The following is an 18,363-nucleotide window of genomic DNA, read 5'->3' as shown; positions in this document are numbered from 1 at the left end:
AGCCCACATCCCCATTCCTCTCTTATACACAAGTAATGTCGCCCTCAGCTATCGAATTCGAGCCCATCTCCAGAATGGAGGCGGAAGCCGAAGTTCTGCTCAACGCTGCTGGCCCAGAGGTTGCCCTCCACCGCATGACAGAGCCTGTTAAGCCCATCTCCCTAGTCCACACAGCCGAAGGCGTAGAAGAAGAGAGCTACGCAGTCCAGCTACTACCGCAGAGCCATCTTTCTCGGGTTACCAGGTCCGAGGAGTGGCTCCAGCTCAACCATGTTATGGTCTCGGTCAACAAGCCCACTACAGGGGCCACCAAGCTCAGGAAGATGATCTTCGACACCAAGGAGCTCATTGTATGCCCCGGTGTCTACGATGGTCTCTCTGCTCACATAGCCATAGAGATTGGCTTTAACGCGATGTACATGGTAAGTGAAGCAGCTTGCAAGCCGTAGAAAGCTTGGAACATGTCCAACCACCTTACTAACTCGGCATTGTAGACGGGAGCTGGCACCACTGCTTCGCGCCTGGGTCAACCTGATCTTGCCATTGCCCAACTGCACGATATGCGTGAAAATGCGGAGATGATTGCAAACCTCGACCCCTTCGGTCCTCCGCTTATCGCGGACATGGACACTGGCTACGGTGGTATGTCGGCGACTTTCCTCCGCAGACCCCAGACCCCATACTCCATACCCCGTTTGGCCCCCTTTTCTCACCCAACCCAGAGTGGACACTCTTCTCCCCGTACAATCTTCATTTTAGAATCTACCCGTCTCCTTTCTCTACCTAACTATGGCACTCACTGACCATGGCCTTGCGAAACAGGCCCCATCATGGCTGCACGCACAGTGGAGCAGTACATCCGCGCCGGCGTCGCGGGCGCCCACCTGGAGGACCAGGTGTTGACAAAGCGGTGTGGACACCTGAGTGGCAAGAAGGTAGTGCCCCGAGAGGAGTACATATCGCGGATCCGGGCGGCGCACACGGCGCGCGTGCGCATGCAGTCGGACTTCGTGCTGATCGCACGGACAGACGCGCTGCAGCAGCAGGGGTACGACGAGTGCATCGCACGGCTGCGCGAGGCGCGTGACGAGGGAGCCGACGTAGGGTTACTTGAGGGGTTCGAGACGCACGAGCAGGCCCAGCGCGCCGTCCAGGATCTCGCCCCTTGGCCCTTGCTGCTCAACAGCGTCGAGAACGGCAAGAGCCCCCACGATTACAGTGGACGAGGCCCGCGCCATGGGCTTCCGCATCATGATCTTCAGTTTCGCTACCCTCGCTCCGGCTTATCTGGCCATCAAGGAGACGCTTCTCCGTCTCAAGACGCAAGGCATCGTGGGTACGCCCAAGAATGTGACGCCAGTTACGCTGTTCGAGGTGTGCGGGTTGAAGCACAGCAGTAAGTATTTTGTCCATGCCGACTGCATCTTGAACCGTTGACCAAGGGTTACTAAGTCCCATTTCTAGTGGCTGTTGATATAAACGCAGGAGGAGCTTCTTTCAAGGGTGGAGTGTAAGCTAAGTTGGAAGGACAGATTGGTTTGACTGAGGTGAAAGGAATAGAAGCTGGATGCTGGCAACCCTTATCTATCTTTGTTTGTGGCACGATGTTTTGTACGACAAGTCTTACATGTCGGAGGGGAAGGCATGATCCAAATTGCATGAAAAATAATCACAATTAAAACAGATACACTCAAAACTTCATTCCCAAACCCCGGGCCCGATGTGAATTTTCACAAGGGCACTTCTGCTCGACGTGCGCATCGGTCTCCGCTATCTTGTTGTCCGCGCCTACTTCTACTTCTGCGAGGAAAGTAGACGCAGAGAAACTCTCCTGCTTGCCTATGGCCTCTGCCAGGGCTGATTTTGGTGGGCCTAATTATGCTGCTGTTTGGGAAGCGGCGGGAAGAGAGTTGACGTCGGCCAAAGCTTTCAATAAAAAGCGAGGACAAGGCGCGATCGGAACGACAGGGGCTTGCGGTGGCGAAAGAAACGACGAGCCCTGCTTGAGTGATGGCTCATCTTTGTGACTGGCGGTTCGTCGACAGCTGCTGGTTTCATGGCCGTCGCAATACCACAGCCCACGCTTGGCTTTCCATATAGTGGTGAGCCATTCTTTTCTTCCTCTGCGTGCGGGCAACCTTTTTTGCTCTAGCTCTTCTTCTTGGACCCTGGTGGCCAAAGTGTCTTTCTCTTCCGCTAGGCGCAAGCATCCATTTTCCTCTTCTTCTACTTCCTTGAGGTTGAGTGTACGTGCTGAGCTCACGGGCACCACCAGATGTGCTGTACTACCGACCCGAGCAGACTCATGATACTCCCAAAGGTTCTGAGCTGTAACTTGATTCCCATCGATGACCGCTTGCTTCACGTATTGCCTCCACTGCGGTTTCAAAGTTCCTTGCTGGCCGTAGGGTGCACCCTCTTTCAGGACGCTCGCCCACCCATCCACTACCTGCTGTGCTTTCTCCTTGCTGACTTCGAACCACTCCTGATGACTCTTTCGTCCACAATAAGGTCCCCTGCACTGCCTTTCTGTACGCCACTCCTTGGCCAACTCATGATGCGTGAGTGCCTCGGCTCGTTGTGCCCATGGAACATTGTCCACGCGTAACAGCAGGTTTGGAGCGTATCCACACTTGGACCAGTCGCTGAGACGCGCTTCCACACTGCGTGCTGTCCATCCAAACTTCACGCAGCCAGGGGACGAAGGGCGGTCGAACATGTACACAGAGTCTGTCTCAAAGTGTCGCCCGACAAGGGTTTCGAGGATTCTATATGAAACGGTATCTTCGGGGCCGGGGTCTCTTACGTGCGGCGGAACACGGAGAGTGGGGACGATAACTAGACACATACGTGGGTCGTACTCGTATATAGTCCAGGAGTAGTACAGGGTCACTGTACGCCCAACCTCCCGTTGAAAATAAAAACGATTTGTTCGCTGCCAATAGGATGTTCCTTTTTGCCTTCCCTCCTTCCACCATAGCATGGCTTCAAAAAATGGTAAAAAATGTGTTAAAGACCGCATGAGCTAGTCACAAGGAACAACCAAAGCCAGGATGTGCCGCCACCACGTAAAAAAAGGGACAGGAGAAACGAGAACATTACGAAAAATTGAAAAACATGAGTGAAACGCAGTCGAAGACTTCAGCGTCAACATGGAGCAGAGATTTACGACATATCAAATTGCCCTGGCTGTATCTCTTCGTATCTCACAGGGGCATGTCACCGTTAACATTAGGCGAAGTTGTAAGAAGCCGTCCCCCCCGACTCACCTCCCCGCCAAACATTTTTACTTCCACTAAATGACTAAATGACTAAATGACTAAATGACTAAATGACTAAATGACTTAGGAAAAGCAGTATCCACCACCTACTGTAGTTGTGGGAGGTGACAGGGACTTGCGCCTCAAAGGTTATGATTGGGGATAGTTTGCATCGGAAACATGTTACCCGGACCAGCCCGGCCCTTTTATGCAGCCCAGGTATGCAGTTTGGTAGGTTTCTCACCAATCGGAACGCGCTCACGTTCCCCGGGACACGAGAACGACTCGTCGTGTTTTGTTGCCGCAGTATATGCGCGAAGTACCTATAAAGCCATAATTATGAGGCCTATTCTCCTGCAGCCGATGCACGCACAGAAGAGCAGACATTGATTTTCCCAATCGGAACGGCAGCACGAGTATCACATCTATGCACGACCGGCGACGCTCGAGGGCTTGGTCTGATGCACCTCGATAAGACCCGCCTACGTGATACCGGGGGTCATGTCGTGGGGCGGCGAGAGAACAGCGGACGCAGACATGGACGTGGCGGGGCTGGAGGCCCCAGAGGCATCGCTCGTCAGGACTGTCTGGGCTGCGGGCGTGGACCACGGCGACGAGCGCGATGCGAACCTGCTGTGGAACTCCTCCGGCCGGCCCCTCAAATATCGGCATGTTTCTGCGGTTAGGACGAAGAGGAAATATGGTGCGGATTATGTCGTCCCTCTCGAGCTTGCTATGATCGGCTGAGACAATGACAGCTTTACGATCCCGGCTGCTTAAGCCTACGGGCCTAGTGTCTAGACGTGCCATACTTAGATGATACACCTGAAAGGCCAGCATGAATCGCCATTCCACGCACGCATAGTGGTTGATCAGGAATTTGGTAATGATGGCATTGGCTTGCAGGTCTAGCTGAAAGCCCACTTGTTCCAACTTAGATCGAACAACCCAGCAGGCGCCGCCAGGAGAGGACTCGGCAGATGGAGGGCGAGTTCCCTGGCGTTCTGATAACCTCTCCTATTGTATAATAAGCGCTTCTTGGAAAGTGGCTGGGCTCGTTTTCGCCCCCACCATCTCGGAGACTGCAGTGGTCGTGTTTTCTCTGGGCCATCAGCCCTAATCCTACTTATTTTGTCATCCGATCTCAGGACCCCTGTACGTAACTCAGGAATCGGTAGCAATGTACGGAGCTGACAAGCAAAATAAATCCGTACGTAGCTAGAGTCCCTTGGTTGCGGTACAATCAGGTCCCTTTCCGCTATAAGGAAAACCATAGATTCGTGGCCTTGGTCGGGTCAGGGAAGCCGATGCGGACTCCAGGTAGTTGCATGTCAGTAATATCATAGTATCTATCATATGGGTTGTCACTACAGTAGCTGAGTGGCTTTCTATAACCTTGTACGCATATGAATGAGATAAAACGCCGGCACCCCCTTCGATGTCCGACTTCTGCCCTCACCTAGGCTAAGACTCTCGCAAAACAGTCAACATGTGGAGTACCAGAATTCTTGTCGAAATTTATCACGCATTCATATGTTGGCTCTCCCAACCGCCAGTGGTGCCTTTAATCAACCCACTGGAAGCTGGTTCGTAGATCTACTCAGCTAGTACATCAGGAACTAACCTTCCTAGGCTCAGAAAACAACGCGCTGAATTATCTTGGAGAACGGGGTAGATGGGCCAAAGTTTGACAGTCAAGCTTGGAGAAACAGCGTGTTCATATCCGAACTGGCGGCAAAGGTATGATGGAGTTGGAGGAACAATGAGGCTTTTTGTACTCGGACACGGCATATTGAACGAGGTTCTCATCGGGTTGCTGTGGCGCGCAAATTATCAGAGACTGTCAGATAACTCTCTTCCATTCCAATCGCAGGCAAAAAAGGCTTGACGGGGGCAATGGCATTGGCGGGTAAGGGCTGACGAGAAACATGGGTGGAGCCAGTGGCGTGGCCGGCTAAATAAGCGACCCGCGCCACCTTCTAAGACAATTGGCTGGCCTGTATTGTACAGCCCCACATGCAATTAAGCAGCTCTTTGCCTTTGGGTCGGTTATTCTGGGAAGGCTCGCGACTGGCTAAAAGGCGGCCGCTAATTTAGGATACCTTTCAGTGGCGCATCAGACGTTGCAGCGCTTGCAGGCACCCGCAAGCCGTCTTACCTAAACAATATAGGCTTAGATGGCGTATTTCGAGTCCAGGTCTCGCAGCAGTCGCTCCTGACGCTAGTCACTTAAGACTAAGAGCACGATGGGTCTGGAACGATACGATCAGTGAGGTCAGATCGAGAGACCTGTCATATACACCCACAGCCGTTTAAAAGTAAGTAAGCATAGCTGTTCCGATCTAAAGCTGATTTGCTGCTTGGCATCTGATTGGACTGATCGGTGCCAACCTTGAATGAATTGTACGATCCCGCAAGCGCTTTATAGAACAGTCTCTAAACGCAAAATTAGGAAATACATCAGGTAACCCCGCCATCAGCTAGCTAAGCTAACCGTCACTCTCTGATTTTAGGCAACACCACGAAGTCAGAGGCGCAGGATACGCCATAACTTAGCATAATGATATACGTATTAGTGATTTGTATTGTACGATGGTTTTCTCAGGAATTAAAATTTGTAAAGCTAGAAGGTGCTCGAATTGGATCGTGGCGGCAGGGGTCGGATTTAGGCCCGCCCTGCGAAGCTCATAATGGCGCCAGCCTACATCCGACGTTGGCCGATGAGCGATGTCTTTCCATCTATTCTTTTCCTTTCTTTTTTCCTTTCTCTCTGTACATAATGGCCAGCCTGACCCCTCACTTCGCATGTTTCTACCTCAATTTGGCATAACTCTACAAGATTTTCAAGTCGCTATATGCCTATGTCGACAAAGTCGGCCCGTTTGGAGCCCAATCTCTGTGGTTAAATTATGGTCACAATTCACCATGAGTTTGAGATCATTATTACCGAAAAATGCAGATGAAATCAAACAGGTAAAGACGCCGCCGAAGAAGAGAATACTTATGCGAACGGCATGCCGCCCATGCCGTTTGCGGAAAAGCAAGGTACGCCGTCAACTTTTAAGAATGGGAAGTAGGAGTCTAATAGAAGTCTAGTGCAATGGTCAGACACCATGCGATAGATGCTACGCGAGTGGGACAAAGTGTCTTTACATGTTCAGGCGCGACATAGCTCACAAAGGCAGGATAAGTGAGCTTGAAAGGGAAGTAAGTGGATGTGAAGAATAGGACCATCGAAGAGAGGGACAAGATGGTGGTGAAGCTTGATAAGAAAATGCAAGTATTGGTAGAGGAGAGGGAGAAGCAGATACAAGGCTTACTGGATATCATACAAGAAAAGGCGGAGCAAATTCAAAAGTTGGTGAAGAGGTGGCGAAGGACAAGTATATACAAGGACTGGTGTATAGTGACCCAATGTTTCAGGCTTGGAATCGCTTTAGCAGTCTTCAGTCTGAAAGTGAGTGGGACGATTCCCGAGCATGACCTAATTGCTGACAACAAAAGGTTGGTGCGTTCCGTTTGACTCCCCGGTCCCGACTTCATGGGTGCACGATGGGCGGTATCCCCTACCCTTGACGCCGACAACAACAAATCCGACAGTGCTAGACGGGTCATATCAGCAAAGCCATTCATCCCAAACGGCCCAGTCTAAAGACTTGACTCTTCAAGAACAGTGCATCCATTATGGTTGGGCGACGCAAGCCGTGATTTATGGGACACATTAAACCTAGCAGATTTCGAACTATTGGGTCAACCCAGCGCTTCTGTTCCTCATGTTAGATGCCCAAGCTTGCTTTCAAAAGAATCGGACTCACGACCAGTGCAACGAAATTGCAATTAGATAGCCTGCACAGGATAAATCTTCTAGTTATAATACTAATAGTAGCTTAGTAACCATGCACCTACCTAATGTGTTACCTGCCAATTGATTGGGAGGTTTTAAGCAAGATCTGTGTTCGTGATGTATTGTTGTGATGCTCGTAACGCCTGAGCCGTGCTGCAGCGGTCGATATAAGAAAAGGACATTCTGACAGTTGAGACCACGAGTATGAGATTGTAAACTATGTAAGTAGCTCAAAATCACCGCCTCGCCAGCTTGCAGAGTCCATAACGGACCATCCACTGTTTTACCATTGACGCACGTACCCCACCCGCTGAGTGGAGCGGGCGGAGAAATGGCCTTATATGCACGGACGTCCAGGAATTTTCGCAACCCTCATCCCGCGGGAAGTCTACATTAGTGGTGTCTCAGAAATTCGCTATGACTTTATAAGGCCTTGAGGATCGCGACCGGCAAGAGGCCACCCACCATGAATGCATGATGATACGGACTCATGCAAAGACGAGCCTTGAGTATATGTCAATGTTGGAATACTAGGATAGGCTTTAGAGTAAGACGGAAACGATCGAAGGTATCCAATTTACATCTTGGATCTAGGCCCATTCGTAAGGCCATAGCAGAAGGGAACTATCCGTTCTCGTCAACGTCCATCTCCATTTCGTTGAGGCAGGGTGCAATCGAGGGCATCGAAGTGGTTTCGATCACTGTAGTGGGCTGGGTCCCTGCCATTGATTGGTTCGCGACCCGCTCCACTAGAACCAATTCCCCAGCCCACGTCAAAGGCGCTGAAGAGGAGCCTGGTTAGAGATCGTCCTCGTCGTCTCACGTCTTCGGCGCTTGGTAGCGAGTTTGACGTCCGGATGATAGACTAGCACGGCAGGTGCCGATCCTGTGGCCGTATACAACATCCATAACGATGACGGCGGCACTGTCGTTCTCAACAGTCCCACAAGCAGAAGTGACAAAGGCAGCTATTTGCAGGTATCCTATCTCCTTTGACTTGGGCAAAGCGGCTACCAACGAAGCTACCAAAGCTACCCCACCAAACCGAAGAAGCTACTTCGCCGAAGAAGCCACTGCACCCCCACCAAAAGACCCTTGAAAAACTCGGCACATGGTAGCAGGAAGGCGGCAGGTGGTATAAACGTATCAGGCGGCACGGCGTCGGCCACGGGGAGGAATCGCTCAAACAGGGCTTTCAATGACTCCTAATAAGCTCAACAAGGTCCCAAAAAGCCAGATGACAAGAAATGAAGATCCCGAAAACTCTGTTAACCCTAATCATTTCACACTCAACCATACCAAAGGAGTATAAGAATTGAGCATAAGCCTCCAGGCGACATATCGGACGTGATTTAAGACAGCTGGAGAAGGGCGAGACAGGACGATGGGAAAGTGGAGGAGTGCGGAGAGTTTGGAGGAGAAAAAAGAGCTAGGGGAGAAGGTCGAACCCTACTGGCAGGAAGAAATAACGGGCGAACTACCAATCATGGCCCCAGGCTTGTTAAGACATACGACCCTCATCACAGTGGATTCCTCCTCAAGTCTCTGCGCCCCCAGTAGTCCCACCTTGCGCTGCACATCCGGCCCACGGCTAGGCTAGGCCTGACGCCTGACGTCTTTGCTAGGAGCGTCTTCTCCATCATCAGCCCATCTCTGCAGATCCAACTCAATTCATCCCGGGCGACACTCCTGGAGGGGCTTTCAGGCCCTGGACTCGTTCGAAGAGCCGACAGGTCAATACGTAATGATGAAGCAAATCCGTCGCATTGCCCCCCCCTACGCGTCTCCAGCCACTGAATCGAGTTGCACACCACCAAAGGGAAAGAAAAACACGAAACAGCCTTTTTCACTTGCGCCGGCGCGGCCGCTAGACTCGACCTCCCCTATCTACCACCTTTTGGCTTTTTGTTAGCTTGTAGTGCTCGAGACCGTTCCTCATTGCTAATCGATTCCGTCATCCGCAAGGGCTAGCCCACATACGTACCTACCTAGCTACCTACCCTCTTCCATCCCGTGGAATCCGTTTTAAGAAGAGGGACCATTGCTTAGCTTCATTGCTTCCACCAGCACAAGATCGGCCTGTCTCCTTTCGCGTGTTACGTGGTCGTGTGTATCTTAGCCTGTGATTGCCCTTGGTACTACTACTTTTACATACTATTACTGCTACTACTACGTATCCCCAATGTGTCACCCTACGGTTACAGGCTTACGAGACGAGGAATAACCAGACCGACGACACTCCCCGATCCTCCTCCATGGAGCTCCACGATAATAGCCATCTCGTAGGCTACTCCCCCCGCGAGGGATGGCCGAGCCAAAGTCGGAATTCGATCCCACCCAAGGCCACGTCCAGCTGGGACAGTACGGCCTCCCTCCGTCCATGGACACCGGACGCCCCCTCCCGAAGTTCGAAGCCCAGGACCGCCATGGCAGCGGCAGCAACATGACACCCTCGAGCGGCGCGCCAGGCGGACTCACCCACTAGCAGGCCGCGCAGCGGCGCAAACAATTGAAGGCGAAACGACGCGTCCCAGTCTACCAGCGGAAGCGCACCAAGCTCAGCTGCGACTACTGCAAGACGCGGCGCTGCAAGTGCCAGCGCCTGGACCAGGCGCCCTCGTCGTCGATGGCTGGGCAACAACGGCGACGACGAGGGCCTGACTCCCTGCAAGCTCTGCATCGAGGCGGGCATCCAGTGCGTCACGACCATGCCGCGCAAACACCGCATCTACGGCAGCGTCGAAAGCCTCGACCGGCGCTACCGGGCCATCAACGCGTTGATCCAGAACCTCCATCCCCAACTGGGCGCGGAGCCCACCGCGGAGGAGGTGATCGCCTATGGGCGGGACATGGGGCTGGAGATGCCCGGCAACTTCGACGACACGTCTAGCATCCCCGCGACCTCGCCCCAGACAATCACGAGGAAGCGGCCGCGTTCCGTGAGCGCGGCGGTGCTCCTGTCGCCCGTGTCCCCCGATACCAAAACGGCATGGTCATCAGTCCGCCACAACAGCGACGAGAGTGTGAAACTAGTGCGCGACCCGAGCGAGCGACCACAATACATCAGCCCCACCGGCAGCATGGTCTTCTTCACGCGGCTGCGGAACCTGGTGGCGACGCGGTCGGAGTCAGCCTCGTCTGCGCTGGGCGGCGACCCCCACAGCCTCGCGGAGGAGAACGACATGATCACGGACCCCACCGTGGTGTACGAGGGCTACCACGCGAACGCGCAGCCACTGTCGCCGTCCATGTTCCGGGGCGACCCGCCGACAACCAGCTTCAGCAGCCACGACGTGGCGCAGCCCAACAAGTCGGAGCTGCTGCGGCACTGCGTGCCCTCGAGCAGGGTCAAGTTCCCCGAGCGCGAGGTCGCCGACCGTTACATCGAGGTCGTCTTCCAGCACATGCACCCTAACTTCGTGCTCTTCCACCGGCCGACGTTTCAGCACGTCTACGAGGAGATCTGGCGGGCGGCGACGGCGACGACGACGGAGCCCGGTAGGGGGTGAAACAGAGCGCCGGCGCAGACTCAGACACGAACCAGACGTACCTCTCGGGCGGCTGGCTCGGCTGCCTGTACATGATCTTCATCTTCGGTTGCCGGTCGCTGCCGCCGAACAACCAGACGCTCGATTTCCAGCGGCGATACTACGCTGAGAGCATTCGGGTGGTTCTCAAACACGATACCATCCCCAAGAGCAAAAGCCGCCCTGACCTCGGCGACAGATACGAGATGCTCGACAATCGATCGTACGGGATCCTCCACACTGATGTGCTGAAAGTATTCGAGATCTTTTTCATTGGCAATCCGTTTTCGGGCTATCCTTTCTCCAAGGCCTTATAGAAACGCTAGACTCTCGAGAGCTCTAGTTTCGGTCGGGCATAGTGAATAAAGATCACCGAACACCGTCCTTTGCTGGTCGATGAAGTCTGGCCAAGGGATGAGTCGTGTTGGGCAGTATTTGTTTTGAGGGTTCGTGGTTGGACCCTTCGATGTAAGACTTTTATCTGGCTCGACTTGGAATTTTGCGTAGACAAACTCGTGGCAGGCCTCGAGGTATTCGGAGAGGTTCGTTGGGCGGTTAAGCTTTTCTGCTTCTTCGGCGCGTTGTCGCTCCAGCTGGCGTTGCTGCTCTGCTTCTTCGGCGCGACGTTCTAGCTCCTTCAAACGTTTCAATAATGCGTCATTTTCCATGTTGATGTTCATTCATCCATAGACTTCCTTGGTCACCATGGTTGAACAGCGATAGTATGGAAAAGGAAAGGTGTTGGTTCATTCGCTGATACAGTTCAAGGTTAAGTGGCCCACTTTATGTTGTTTCCGGGGAGATGATGCCCTACCATTTCGATGAGCCAAATGTTGTGAAGTTAGTTGGCTGGCAGGCCTGATTGAGAAACTAGACCCGTTGTTCGCGGTAGAAAGGTGGAGACTTACGAAGTCAGAGACAGCTCGGGCGAGGGTACTAGTAATGCGAGTGGTCAGACCAGCGAATGGTTGTGATGTCCAGAAGATAAATAGTTCTGGGCATCCACTCGGCATCGCAATCTCGGAATAGCGTTGCATTCGACCCCTCGTTCGTGTAATTGATTGAGTTGATCGGACTATGTTATCAGTGCTCAAGAGAACACTTTCGTGCCTTAAGAATGATCGACCCAATTCTGTCAATGCTCTCATAATAGATGTATCGGCATCCTTTTTATTCGTAAATGCTCACTTTGCATCTACCTGGTTTCCACCTAAAAAATGTTCTAGACAGCGCCGCAACGCACGAGCTAAGAACACTTATGTGGGGTGTTGAGGTTTAACACCCCACCATAAATAAGCTAGTGCCCGCGCGAACCAACTAAGCACCGAAAATCCCGCCTCCACAATCCCTACTGACCGACTCATCAGCTTCAGCAGCGAGATCCAACCCATTATCTAATGTGCCACCGTAATTCGGGTTCCTTCTCGGACACCGAAGCTAGCCCGGAGCCGCTCAGTTGCTCGGCCCGAACTGATGACAACTTCTCTCATTACTCGGGCACTCCTGTTTAAGAACATGCGATTAGAGCCCAGAGTCGACACGTATGAGAATACCTAAGCTAATCTGTACGCTTACTGATTCCACCTCAAAGACTCTTCGCCTCCACATTTCTCACCATGGCCTTGCCTTTTCCAGCAGACGCACCGGCCAAGTCATTGTCATTTACCTCATGGAATGACGATAAACTGACAACTATTGTCCTTCTCCACGGAGGCTTTACGTGTCATCTCGAATTTGCGCTTGTCCTTCCGTATTTCTCTGACTTCCACGTCCTTCTCCCCGACCTCCCGTTGCATTCCGCGTCCCGTTGCATTAAACCGGCCACAACCGACAAATCAGCCTGGTATGTCGCACAGCTTATTCAATCGCACGCCCACGGCGGAAAAGCGCATGTCGTTGGTGTCTCCATGGGCGGCTACGTAGGCCAATGCCTCGCGTTGGACCAGCCGGACCTTGTACTCTCGCTGTTTGTGACAGGTGCTGCTCCACTAGTTGGGAAACGATTATTCATGGCGCAATGGACAAGAGTAACCTATTATACTATGAGGCTGATGCTGCATTGGCTCCCTGGCTGGGTATACCGGTATCACGCTTCTTTGCTTGGCCTACAGCTCAGTGACGAATTGGTAGCAGCGATGAGGGACAACATCACCTGGGAGCTGGTCCAAGATATGTTCCCGTGGATCTTGTCGTTCACTTTGGATGACGTGCGGCAGTTGAAGGTACGGACTCTATCTATCGCGGGGGCGAAAGGGGACGACGTGCCTATAGCAGAGAGGACCGCCCAAGCGTTGAGGAGCAGGCGGACTAACCAGGGCGAGGTCTGGCCTGAGGATGGGTCTGAAGCAATTGTGTTAAGAGCGGCTACACATGGGTGGGATATGCAATTTCCAGAGGGTAGACTAAAGGCAAATGGAAAGTTTCATCCTGTGGAAGCTCAGTGATAACATATATACACACACAATTTATTAACGCCCGGGCGGCAAAGCCGAAAGGGCAACTGACGCTAATCTACCACTTCTTCTTTGCCCCAATCAAGCATTCGGCGAGGACTAAGCGGTTTTGAGATGGTTGAGACTACAGAAGGGCCAAAAGCACCACCGATATGCAGTAAATGCCACGCTTTAGGTCATACGAAAGTCTCTAGGGTATGCCCCTTAAGGCACACAGAGCTGAGATCGCACGTCGTAACGATGCCAGAACAATCACAAATTGTACCAGAAGCGATATCCGACTTATCAATCCTGGCCTCACCTGAGGTATCTCTGTCGCCAACATGGAGCTAGCTTGCGTTCAGCTGGTCCCAGACCCACACCACGAGCCAATGAGCGTTCGACCTGTACCCGTCAAGTGCTCGCAGCTGTTTGGACATCGTGCCAGGAGACCGCCCTCTGATTCTGCCAATGATGCGACTGGATGACATGTCGACAATCCTCCTATCCATTATACCCTAGCATGGCACGGAGTCGCATGGATTGACTGCCACCTGCGGAGGGCTGTCACACTTGAACTTGGTCGGAGTCGCCCAGCGGAACCTGATTGTCTTTGACAGGATATTTGGGACGACGGCTGTCTCTGCAGTCGTGTGGTCGACTCACGACCGTGGAGCCAGGAATAGACTGGACATGGGCACGCCAAGAGCAAACACGCAAGCCGCTTCGAGATCACTGTACCGTGCCTAGCCTGTGCTACCCACTGCTTCGTACCCTCTGAGCAGCGGTATCGTCTCTATCCTGGCAGGCCAGGACCAGTGGCAGCTGGCAGCTAGCAGCGACCCATCCACTCTGCCAGACAAGCTTAATAGGAGCCGACGGTCGCATAGGTTTGACAAAGGACTTTTCTGGTGTAAGCTAGTTCAGCCCTTACGACATACTCCCAGCGTTCGAGGGCAGCCGAAATGCACCTGGCCGTACTCGTATGTAGTCCAAGCATGTTGGCTGGATAGAAAGGGTCATATGGGATGGAAGGGTCATCGTACACGAGGCCCATCTCCAAGTCCGTGGAAAGGCATAGTGTGAATGCTATCACAAGGAAGAGATGTGCGCGATACGCAGCCCGCGGTGCCAGGCCTTGAAACGAAATTCTACTACACCTGGCGAATGAAACTTAGGAAACAATTGCCTTGCGGATGAGGCTGGAGGGTGATACCATTACCCCCGGTCCAAGAAGGGTTCGACTTTTGAGTTGTGCAAAGGGGTAAAGCAAGGAAGACACAATGGACTGGTATTACGCGGGTTTCGTCGTGTACAAAAAGGTAGAAATTCTCTCGATCAGTGTTCATTTTGACATACATTCTTTAATCATACTACTTGTATAGCCCTACCAGACCCCAAATATATCAAAAACATTGTGTCGTCGCCTGATTCGGTCTATATAAGACCTCCTCTGTTACCGGGTCTTATGAGGCAAGAACAGAAGGACTGGCACTTACCTTGGTACACTCCTCCACCGCATCCCCCTACACGAGGCTTTTCGTTGCCTTGCCGAGAGGATAGGTAAATTGAGGCCTCCTATACCTTGGTTGGTGATACCTGTCTAACAGCCATCCGCCGCGTAACAATGCTCCCCAAGCCACTCTGACATCAAGAGGAAGAGCTGCGTATGTAAGGCGTGATACTATCCCTTCGAACCAAAATCATAGTGGACATGGGCTCAACGCACCAGGGTGTTCTTTATCTCATGATCTTCAACATGCCCTCGAACCAGGACATGCAGACGGCTCATCACCTGGTCGGAGACCCGAAATAGACCCGAGTGCCCTGTTGTGAAGCGACTTGGGTTACCAATATGGCTCAAGGTCTCACTTTACTTTCGGCTCCATACTCGATAGACATCATGGCTTGGCGGCATTGGGGACACAATCCTTACCGCGAGAGAGGCGGCTACCAAGCCTGTGTCATATCGAGCTCCTGTCGTGATCATTACACTAGACGATGATTAGGCTGTCATGTCTTCAACTTCCAGAGCGAACCACTTCAGACAATAAGTGCTGGGACAGAGACTGTGATGGCCTCCTAGCTTGGCGGATGGAAGTATGAATGACAAACACGTGAACTTGTTGCTTCATATGACCCGGAAATTTGCTGGCTGTGAGACAAGTCAATCGATGGCCGAAACCCGTTCCCTTCCCCGGCGCGCCCGAACTGGCACGTCGCCACCCGAGAGCCACCCCATACCCTCAGTTTCCGCCCCGGACCTGACTACCGCCCAGAAGAAGGGCTTCTGCACCAAAGGCGAGCCGGTCTATTGCCCTGCATCTGACGGAACGGCCTGACCCCACTGTATCTGTCGTACGAGACTCCGCTATGCGCATGTTCGATAGTGGGTGTATTGACAGAAACAACCGGGCACGGTATTTCGATGCTCACAAGCTACGTCTGGTGCAACGGATTTGAAGACGAGATAGGAGCTTTGATTCCGCGGTAACTTATGACTCAAACAACTCAACTAGGAAAATAAAGAAATATACAAAAATCCAATCTTCGAAGGAGAAATGAGAATATTGATAACAAAGGAGATATCAAGGCCTGCTTGACATGAAAAGCACCGTGTAGTAGCCCATGCACCCGAATCGCAAATATCCCCAAGAACAGATAGAATTTCTCAATTCTACAGCTTAGCCATGTTTCCGTGTACTATATCGGCCTCTGGATTGGGGGACGGAGACCTATCGAGATTGCGCCGTTCCTTTTTCTCCCACTCGCCATGGCGGATCTCGCAGAACTTGGCCCCTATGATAATGGCGGCATCTGCTAGTCCAATGCTCTGGGTTTTTGGAACTAAAACGGACTCGCCAATCATGAGGTCTTTACTCAATGTCGTTTTCGCGTTACCCAGTATGCGTCGGACCGTAAACCTCGTTTCCCAGCTCCGCATGAACCCCGTTTCGGTCTCCAACTTGATTCTGATCAGAGTGAAAGGGCTTCTCTTAGTTCCGGCATTCTTCCCATTCGCGATTGGCCAGTTATTAGGATTCAATAGTTGGATTGGGAAATCATGGTTGTTGGGATAAATCCAGGCTACGCCTTGTATAGTGAGAGGGGTACCTTTCTTCACAACCCACTCTCCGTCTACTTTTTCTTCTCCTGGTCTGTAGTTTCTTAGGTTCATGTTCCTGTCTTGGGTGATTGTCGTAGGAAACTGGTTTTGTAGCATCACACGGTATCTTGCCGCATTCGGTGGTCCGTCCCGCAGGATGATTTGCTTATGTCCCATGCCGCCTGGTGTCCAGCCAACAGCCTCCAGTCCGCTGCCATCGACGTAACTGTTACCTACACCAAGCTGGGCAAGGACATCCGCTAAGTCGGCTACATCCTCAGGGTCTTTATGTGATGGTGGCTTTGAGTCATCATTGTCAGTGACGACAATGTTCGGTTTGGTTTCAGGTTTTACAGGCTCGCCATTGCCTGAGTTCGATGGTGTGGTTTCCGATAATTCCTTTGCCGGCTCTGTAGGGTTTTGAAGGAAAAGGCTATCTTCCTCCGCCTTTATGCCCTCGATTTGGTTGTTTTTCTCCTCTTCAACTCCCTCCATTGCATCTAGCTCTGCCTCTGCGGTAGCCTTTTTCAGCTTCTTTCTCCGGAGTGGAAGAATCCATATGAGCTATTCGTGTTTGGAGGGCCTTTTTTGCCGCTTCACTGGCACCCCTTGGAGGGTTCTTCCTAATGCCAGCTCCTGTAGCAGAAAGTGGATTCGCAGTTTGGTTGTTCGAGCCTACCATTGTATGGTAGTTCTTGGTTGGGGAGTGGATGTGTGAATAATAGAAAACGAGAGGTTAGAGATCTGGTTGACCCACCATATTATATTCATTGTAGTAGCGAAAAAGTGCCAGTATCAATCCAGCTGTTGAAAGTAAAGATGAGGTTTTGGATTTCTCTTTTTTCTTTTAATTTTCGGCTGCTCAGTGGGTGGTAAAGCAGGACAGGTGGCAACTAGAATCCGCATTAGACGTTTTGAATGGTGCTGATCCCGACTCTTGTCATCTTTGACGCTTCATTATACAACGTAAATCCAGGCTAAGCGTCTGTATCCAATCTAGGGTCCTTGGAATGCGATAAACGCGTAACAGGCGTTTTTGGAGTACAGCCGGTGTTGGGGCAGAATTTGGCCTTTGTTCACTGTACTGATACCCCGTACGACGACGACATCTGGGGCGTTGTGCAGCAGACTACTTCGTTGCCAAGAATATCAGATTGAAATACGGACGCTGAAGCTGGTTTCACAGTACTGTAGCTTTCGAGAAGCCGACGTCTGTCGAGGTGAATGTCGCGCGCCGGATGGGGTCATCGTCTAAGCTGGCAATTCGGTGCTGGAGTGGCAGTGCCCATCCAGGACTTGATTCTAGCTCCGATCACCTCATAATACTCTCAATCGCTGACGAGTGCCCAGAAGGCAGCATGCGCTTGCTGTACCCCGAATCTTCAATGTGGGCCTTCTGGCCCGTACCCTCTAATCTGACCACATGCTTCCTCAATTCCTGACCAACAGGAGCAGCAGTGCTTCCTTTGGCCACTCTACCCCACAGGGTAGTTCACAGCCGTCTGAAGCTGAATGCGACTGTGTATGCAAAACAAGCCAAAACCAGCACCTTGGCGATGAGCTTGCATCGTCATGTTTGCTTCGTGCAACACCTCATCCGGTGGCGAGCAGAGATAACTGCGACTCTCCGTCGCTCGGATCAGTATCAATCAGATGTTACCCTTGTTCTCGGATGAATACACGCCTCAAGGTTGCTTGCTTCGTCTCGTCTACTTTCTTGCCTAGCTATCGCCCTCTCGGCTGCCCAACTGACCATTTACAGAGAGGCCATCTGGCAACTAAGATATCAACCTTTCTGCATCGCTGAGTTGGGCGTGACACCCAATATGTCAGTGGATTGGAAGACCATCGAGCCTAGACCTGAAGGCGCCATTGCACCAGAAGTCAAGGATATACAGAAACCAAAGAGGAAACTCACCAAACTTGCCTATAATAGAGGAGACGTCTTGACTGGAACGGCGTCCGTGGTAAGAGTGGGAGGCGGCGTTGTTGACCAGACAGACACGCCGCCGTGCTCGCCTTCTGTCTCGACGGCGGGGTGCTGTTCCTGCCGCTCATGCTGCATAACAATTGGCTCAACAGCGTGACCGTATGTTTGTCGCCCGACTTCGTCCTGTGTATCATGACTTCCCAGCTCGAGTTCAGCCGCTGGCCCCTGAGAGAGCAGAAGACCACCCTCAACGTCATAACTTAA

General features: G+C 52.2%; 7 protein-coding genes across 7 annotated transcripts; 3 read left to right on the top strand and 4 right to left on the bottom strand.

Annotated features, from left to right (window-relative positions):
• Positions 1-35: 35 nt before the first annotated feature.
• Positions 36-1,582, top strand: PG986_014292 (uncharacterized protein; the record flags this gene model as incomplete). Its single annotated transcript, XM_066850514.1, has 5 exons — positions 36-422; positions 495-642; positions 823-1,187; positions 1,228-1,396; positions 1,465-1,582. The coding sequence occupies 5 exons, from the start codon at positions 36-38 to the stop codon at positions 1,512-1,514; spliced, it is 1,119 nt and encodes a 372-aa protein (XP_066692752.1). The 3' UTR covers positions 1,515-1,582.
• A 294-nt stretch (positions 1,583-1,876) lies between these two features.
• On the bottom strand, positions 1,877-4,123 carry PG986_014291 (uncharacterized protein; the record flags this gene model as incomplete). The annotated part of the gene is made up of 3 exons (XM_066850513.1): positions 1,877-2,768; positions 3,634-4,057; positions 4,120-4,123. 3 exons carry the CDS (start codon positions 4,121-4,123, stop codon positions 1,877-1,879), a joined length of 1,320 nt encoding a protein of 439 aa, XP_066692751.1.
• Positions 4,124-9,391: 5,268 nt separating this feature from the next.
• On the bottom strand, positions 9,392-9,784 carry PG986_014290 (uncharacterized protein; the record flags this gene model as incomplete). Its single annotated transcript, XM_066850512.1, has 1 exon — positions 9,392-9,784. One exon carries the CDS (start codon positions 9,782-9,784, stop codon positions 9,392-9,394), a length of 393 nt encoding a protein of 130 aa, XP_066692750.1.
• Positions 9,785-9,812: 28 nt separating this feature from the next.
• Positions 9,813-10,613, top strand: PG986_014289 (uncharacterized protein; the record flags this gene model as incomplete). Its single annotated transcript, XM_066850511.1, has 1 exon — positions 9,813-10,613. One exon carries the CDS (start codon positions 9,813-9,815, stop codon positions 10,611-10,613), a length of 801 nt encoding a protein of 266 aa, XP_066692749.1.
• A 20-nt stretch (positions 10,614-10,633) lies between these two features.
• PG986_014288 (uncharacterized protein) lies at positions 10,634-11,299 on the bottom strand (the record flags this gene model as incomplete). Its single annotated transcript, XM_066850510.1, has 2 exons — positions 10,634-10,941; positions 11,005-11,299. 2 exons carry the CDS (start codon positions 11,297-11,299, stop codon positions 10,634-10,636), a joined length of 603 nt encoding a protein of 200 aa, XP_066692748.1.
• A 4,441-nt stretch (positions 11,300-15,740) lies between these two features.
• On the bottom strand, positions 15,741-16,664 carry PG986_014287 (uncharacterized protein; the record flags this gene model as incomplete). The annotated part of the gene is made up of 1 exon (XM_066850509.1): positions 15,741-16,664. One exon carries the CDS (start codon positions 16,662-16,664, stop codon positions 15,741-15,743), a length of 924 nt encoding a protein of 307 aa, XP_066692747.1.
• A 1,331-nt stretch (positions 16,665-17,995) lies between these two features.
• PG986_014286 (acyl-CoA thioesterase II) lies at positions 17,996-18,363 on the top strand (the record flags this gene model as incomplete). Its single annotated transcript, XM_066850508.1, has 2 exons — positions 17,996-18,129; positions 18,171-18,363. 2 exons carry the CDS (start codon positions 17,996-17,998, stop codon positions 18,361-18,363), a joined length of 327 nt encoding a protein of 108 aa, XP_066692746.1.

This window comes from Apiospora aurea (genome assembly GCF_038362705.1).
Source record: "Apiospora aurea strain CBS 24483 chromosome Unknown utg000010l_segment0_segment0, whole genome shotgun sequence".
Classification (NCBI taxonomy): domain Eukaryota; kingdom Fungi; phylum Ascomycota; class Sordariomycetes; order Amphisphaeriales; family Apiosporaceae; genus Apiospora; species Apiospora aurea.
The sequence above is the reverse complement of the archived record's forward strand: the minus strand, read 5'-3'. Positions and strand labels throughout refer to the sequence as shown.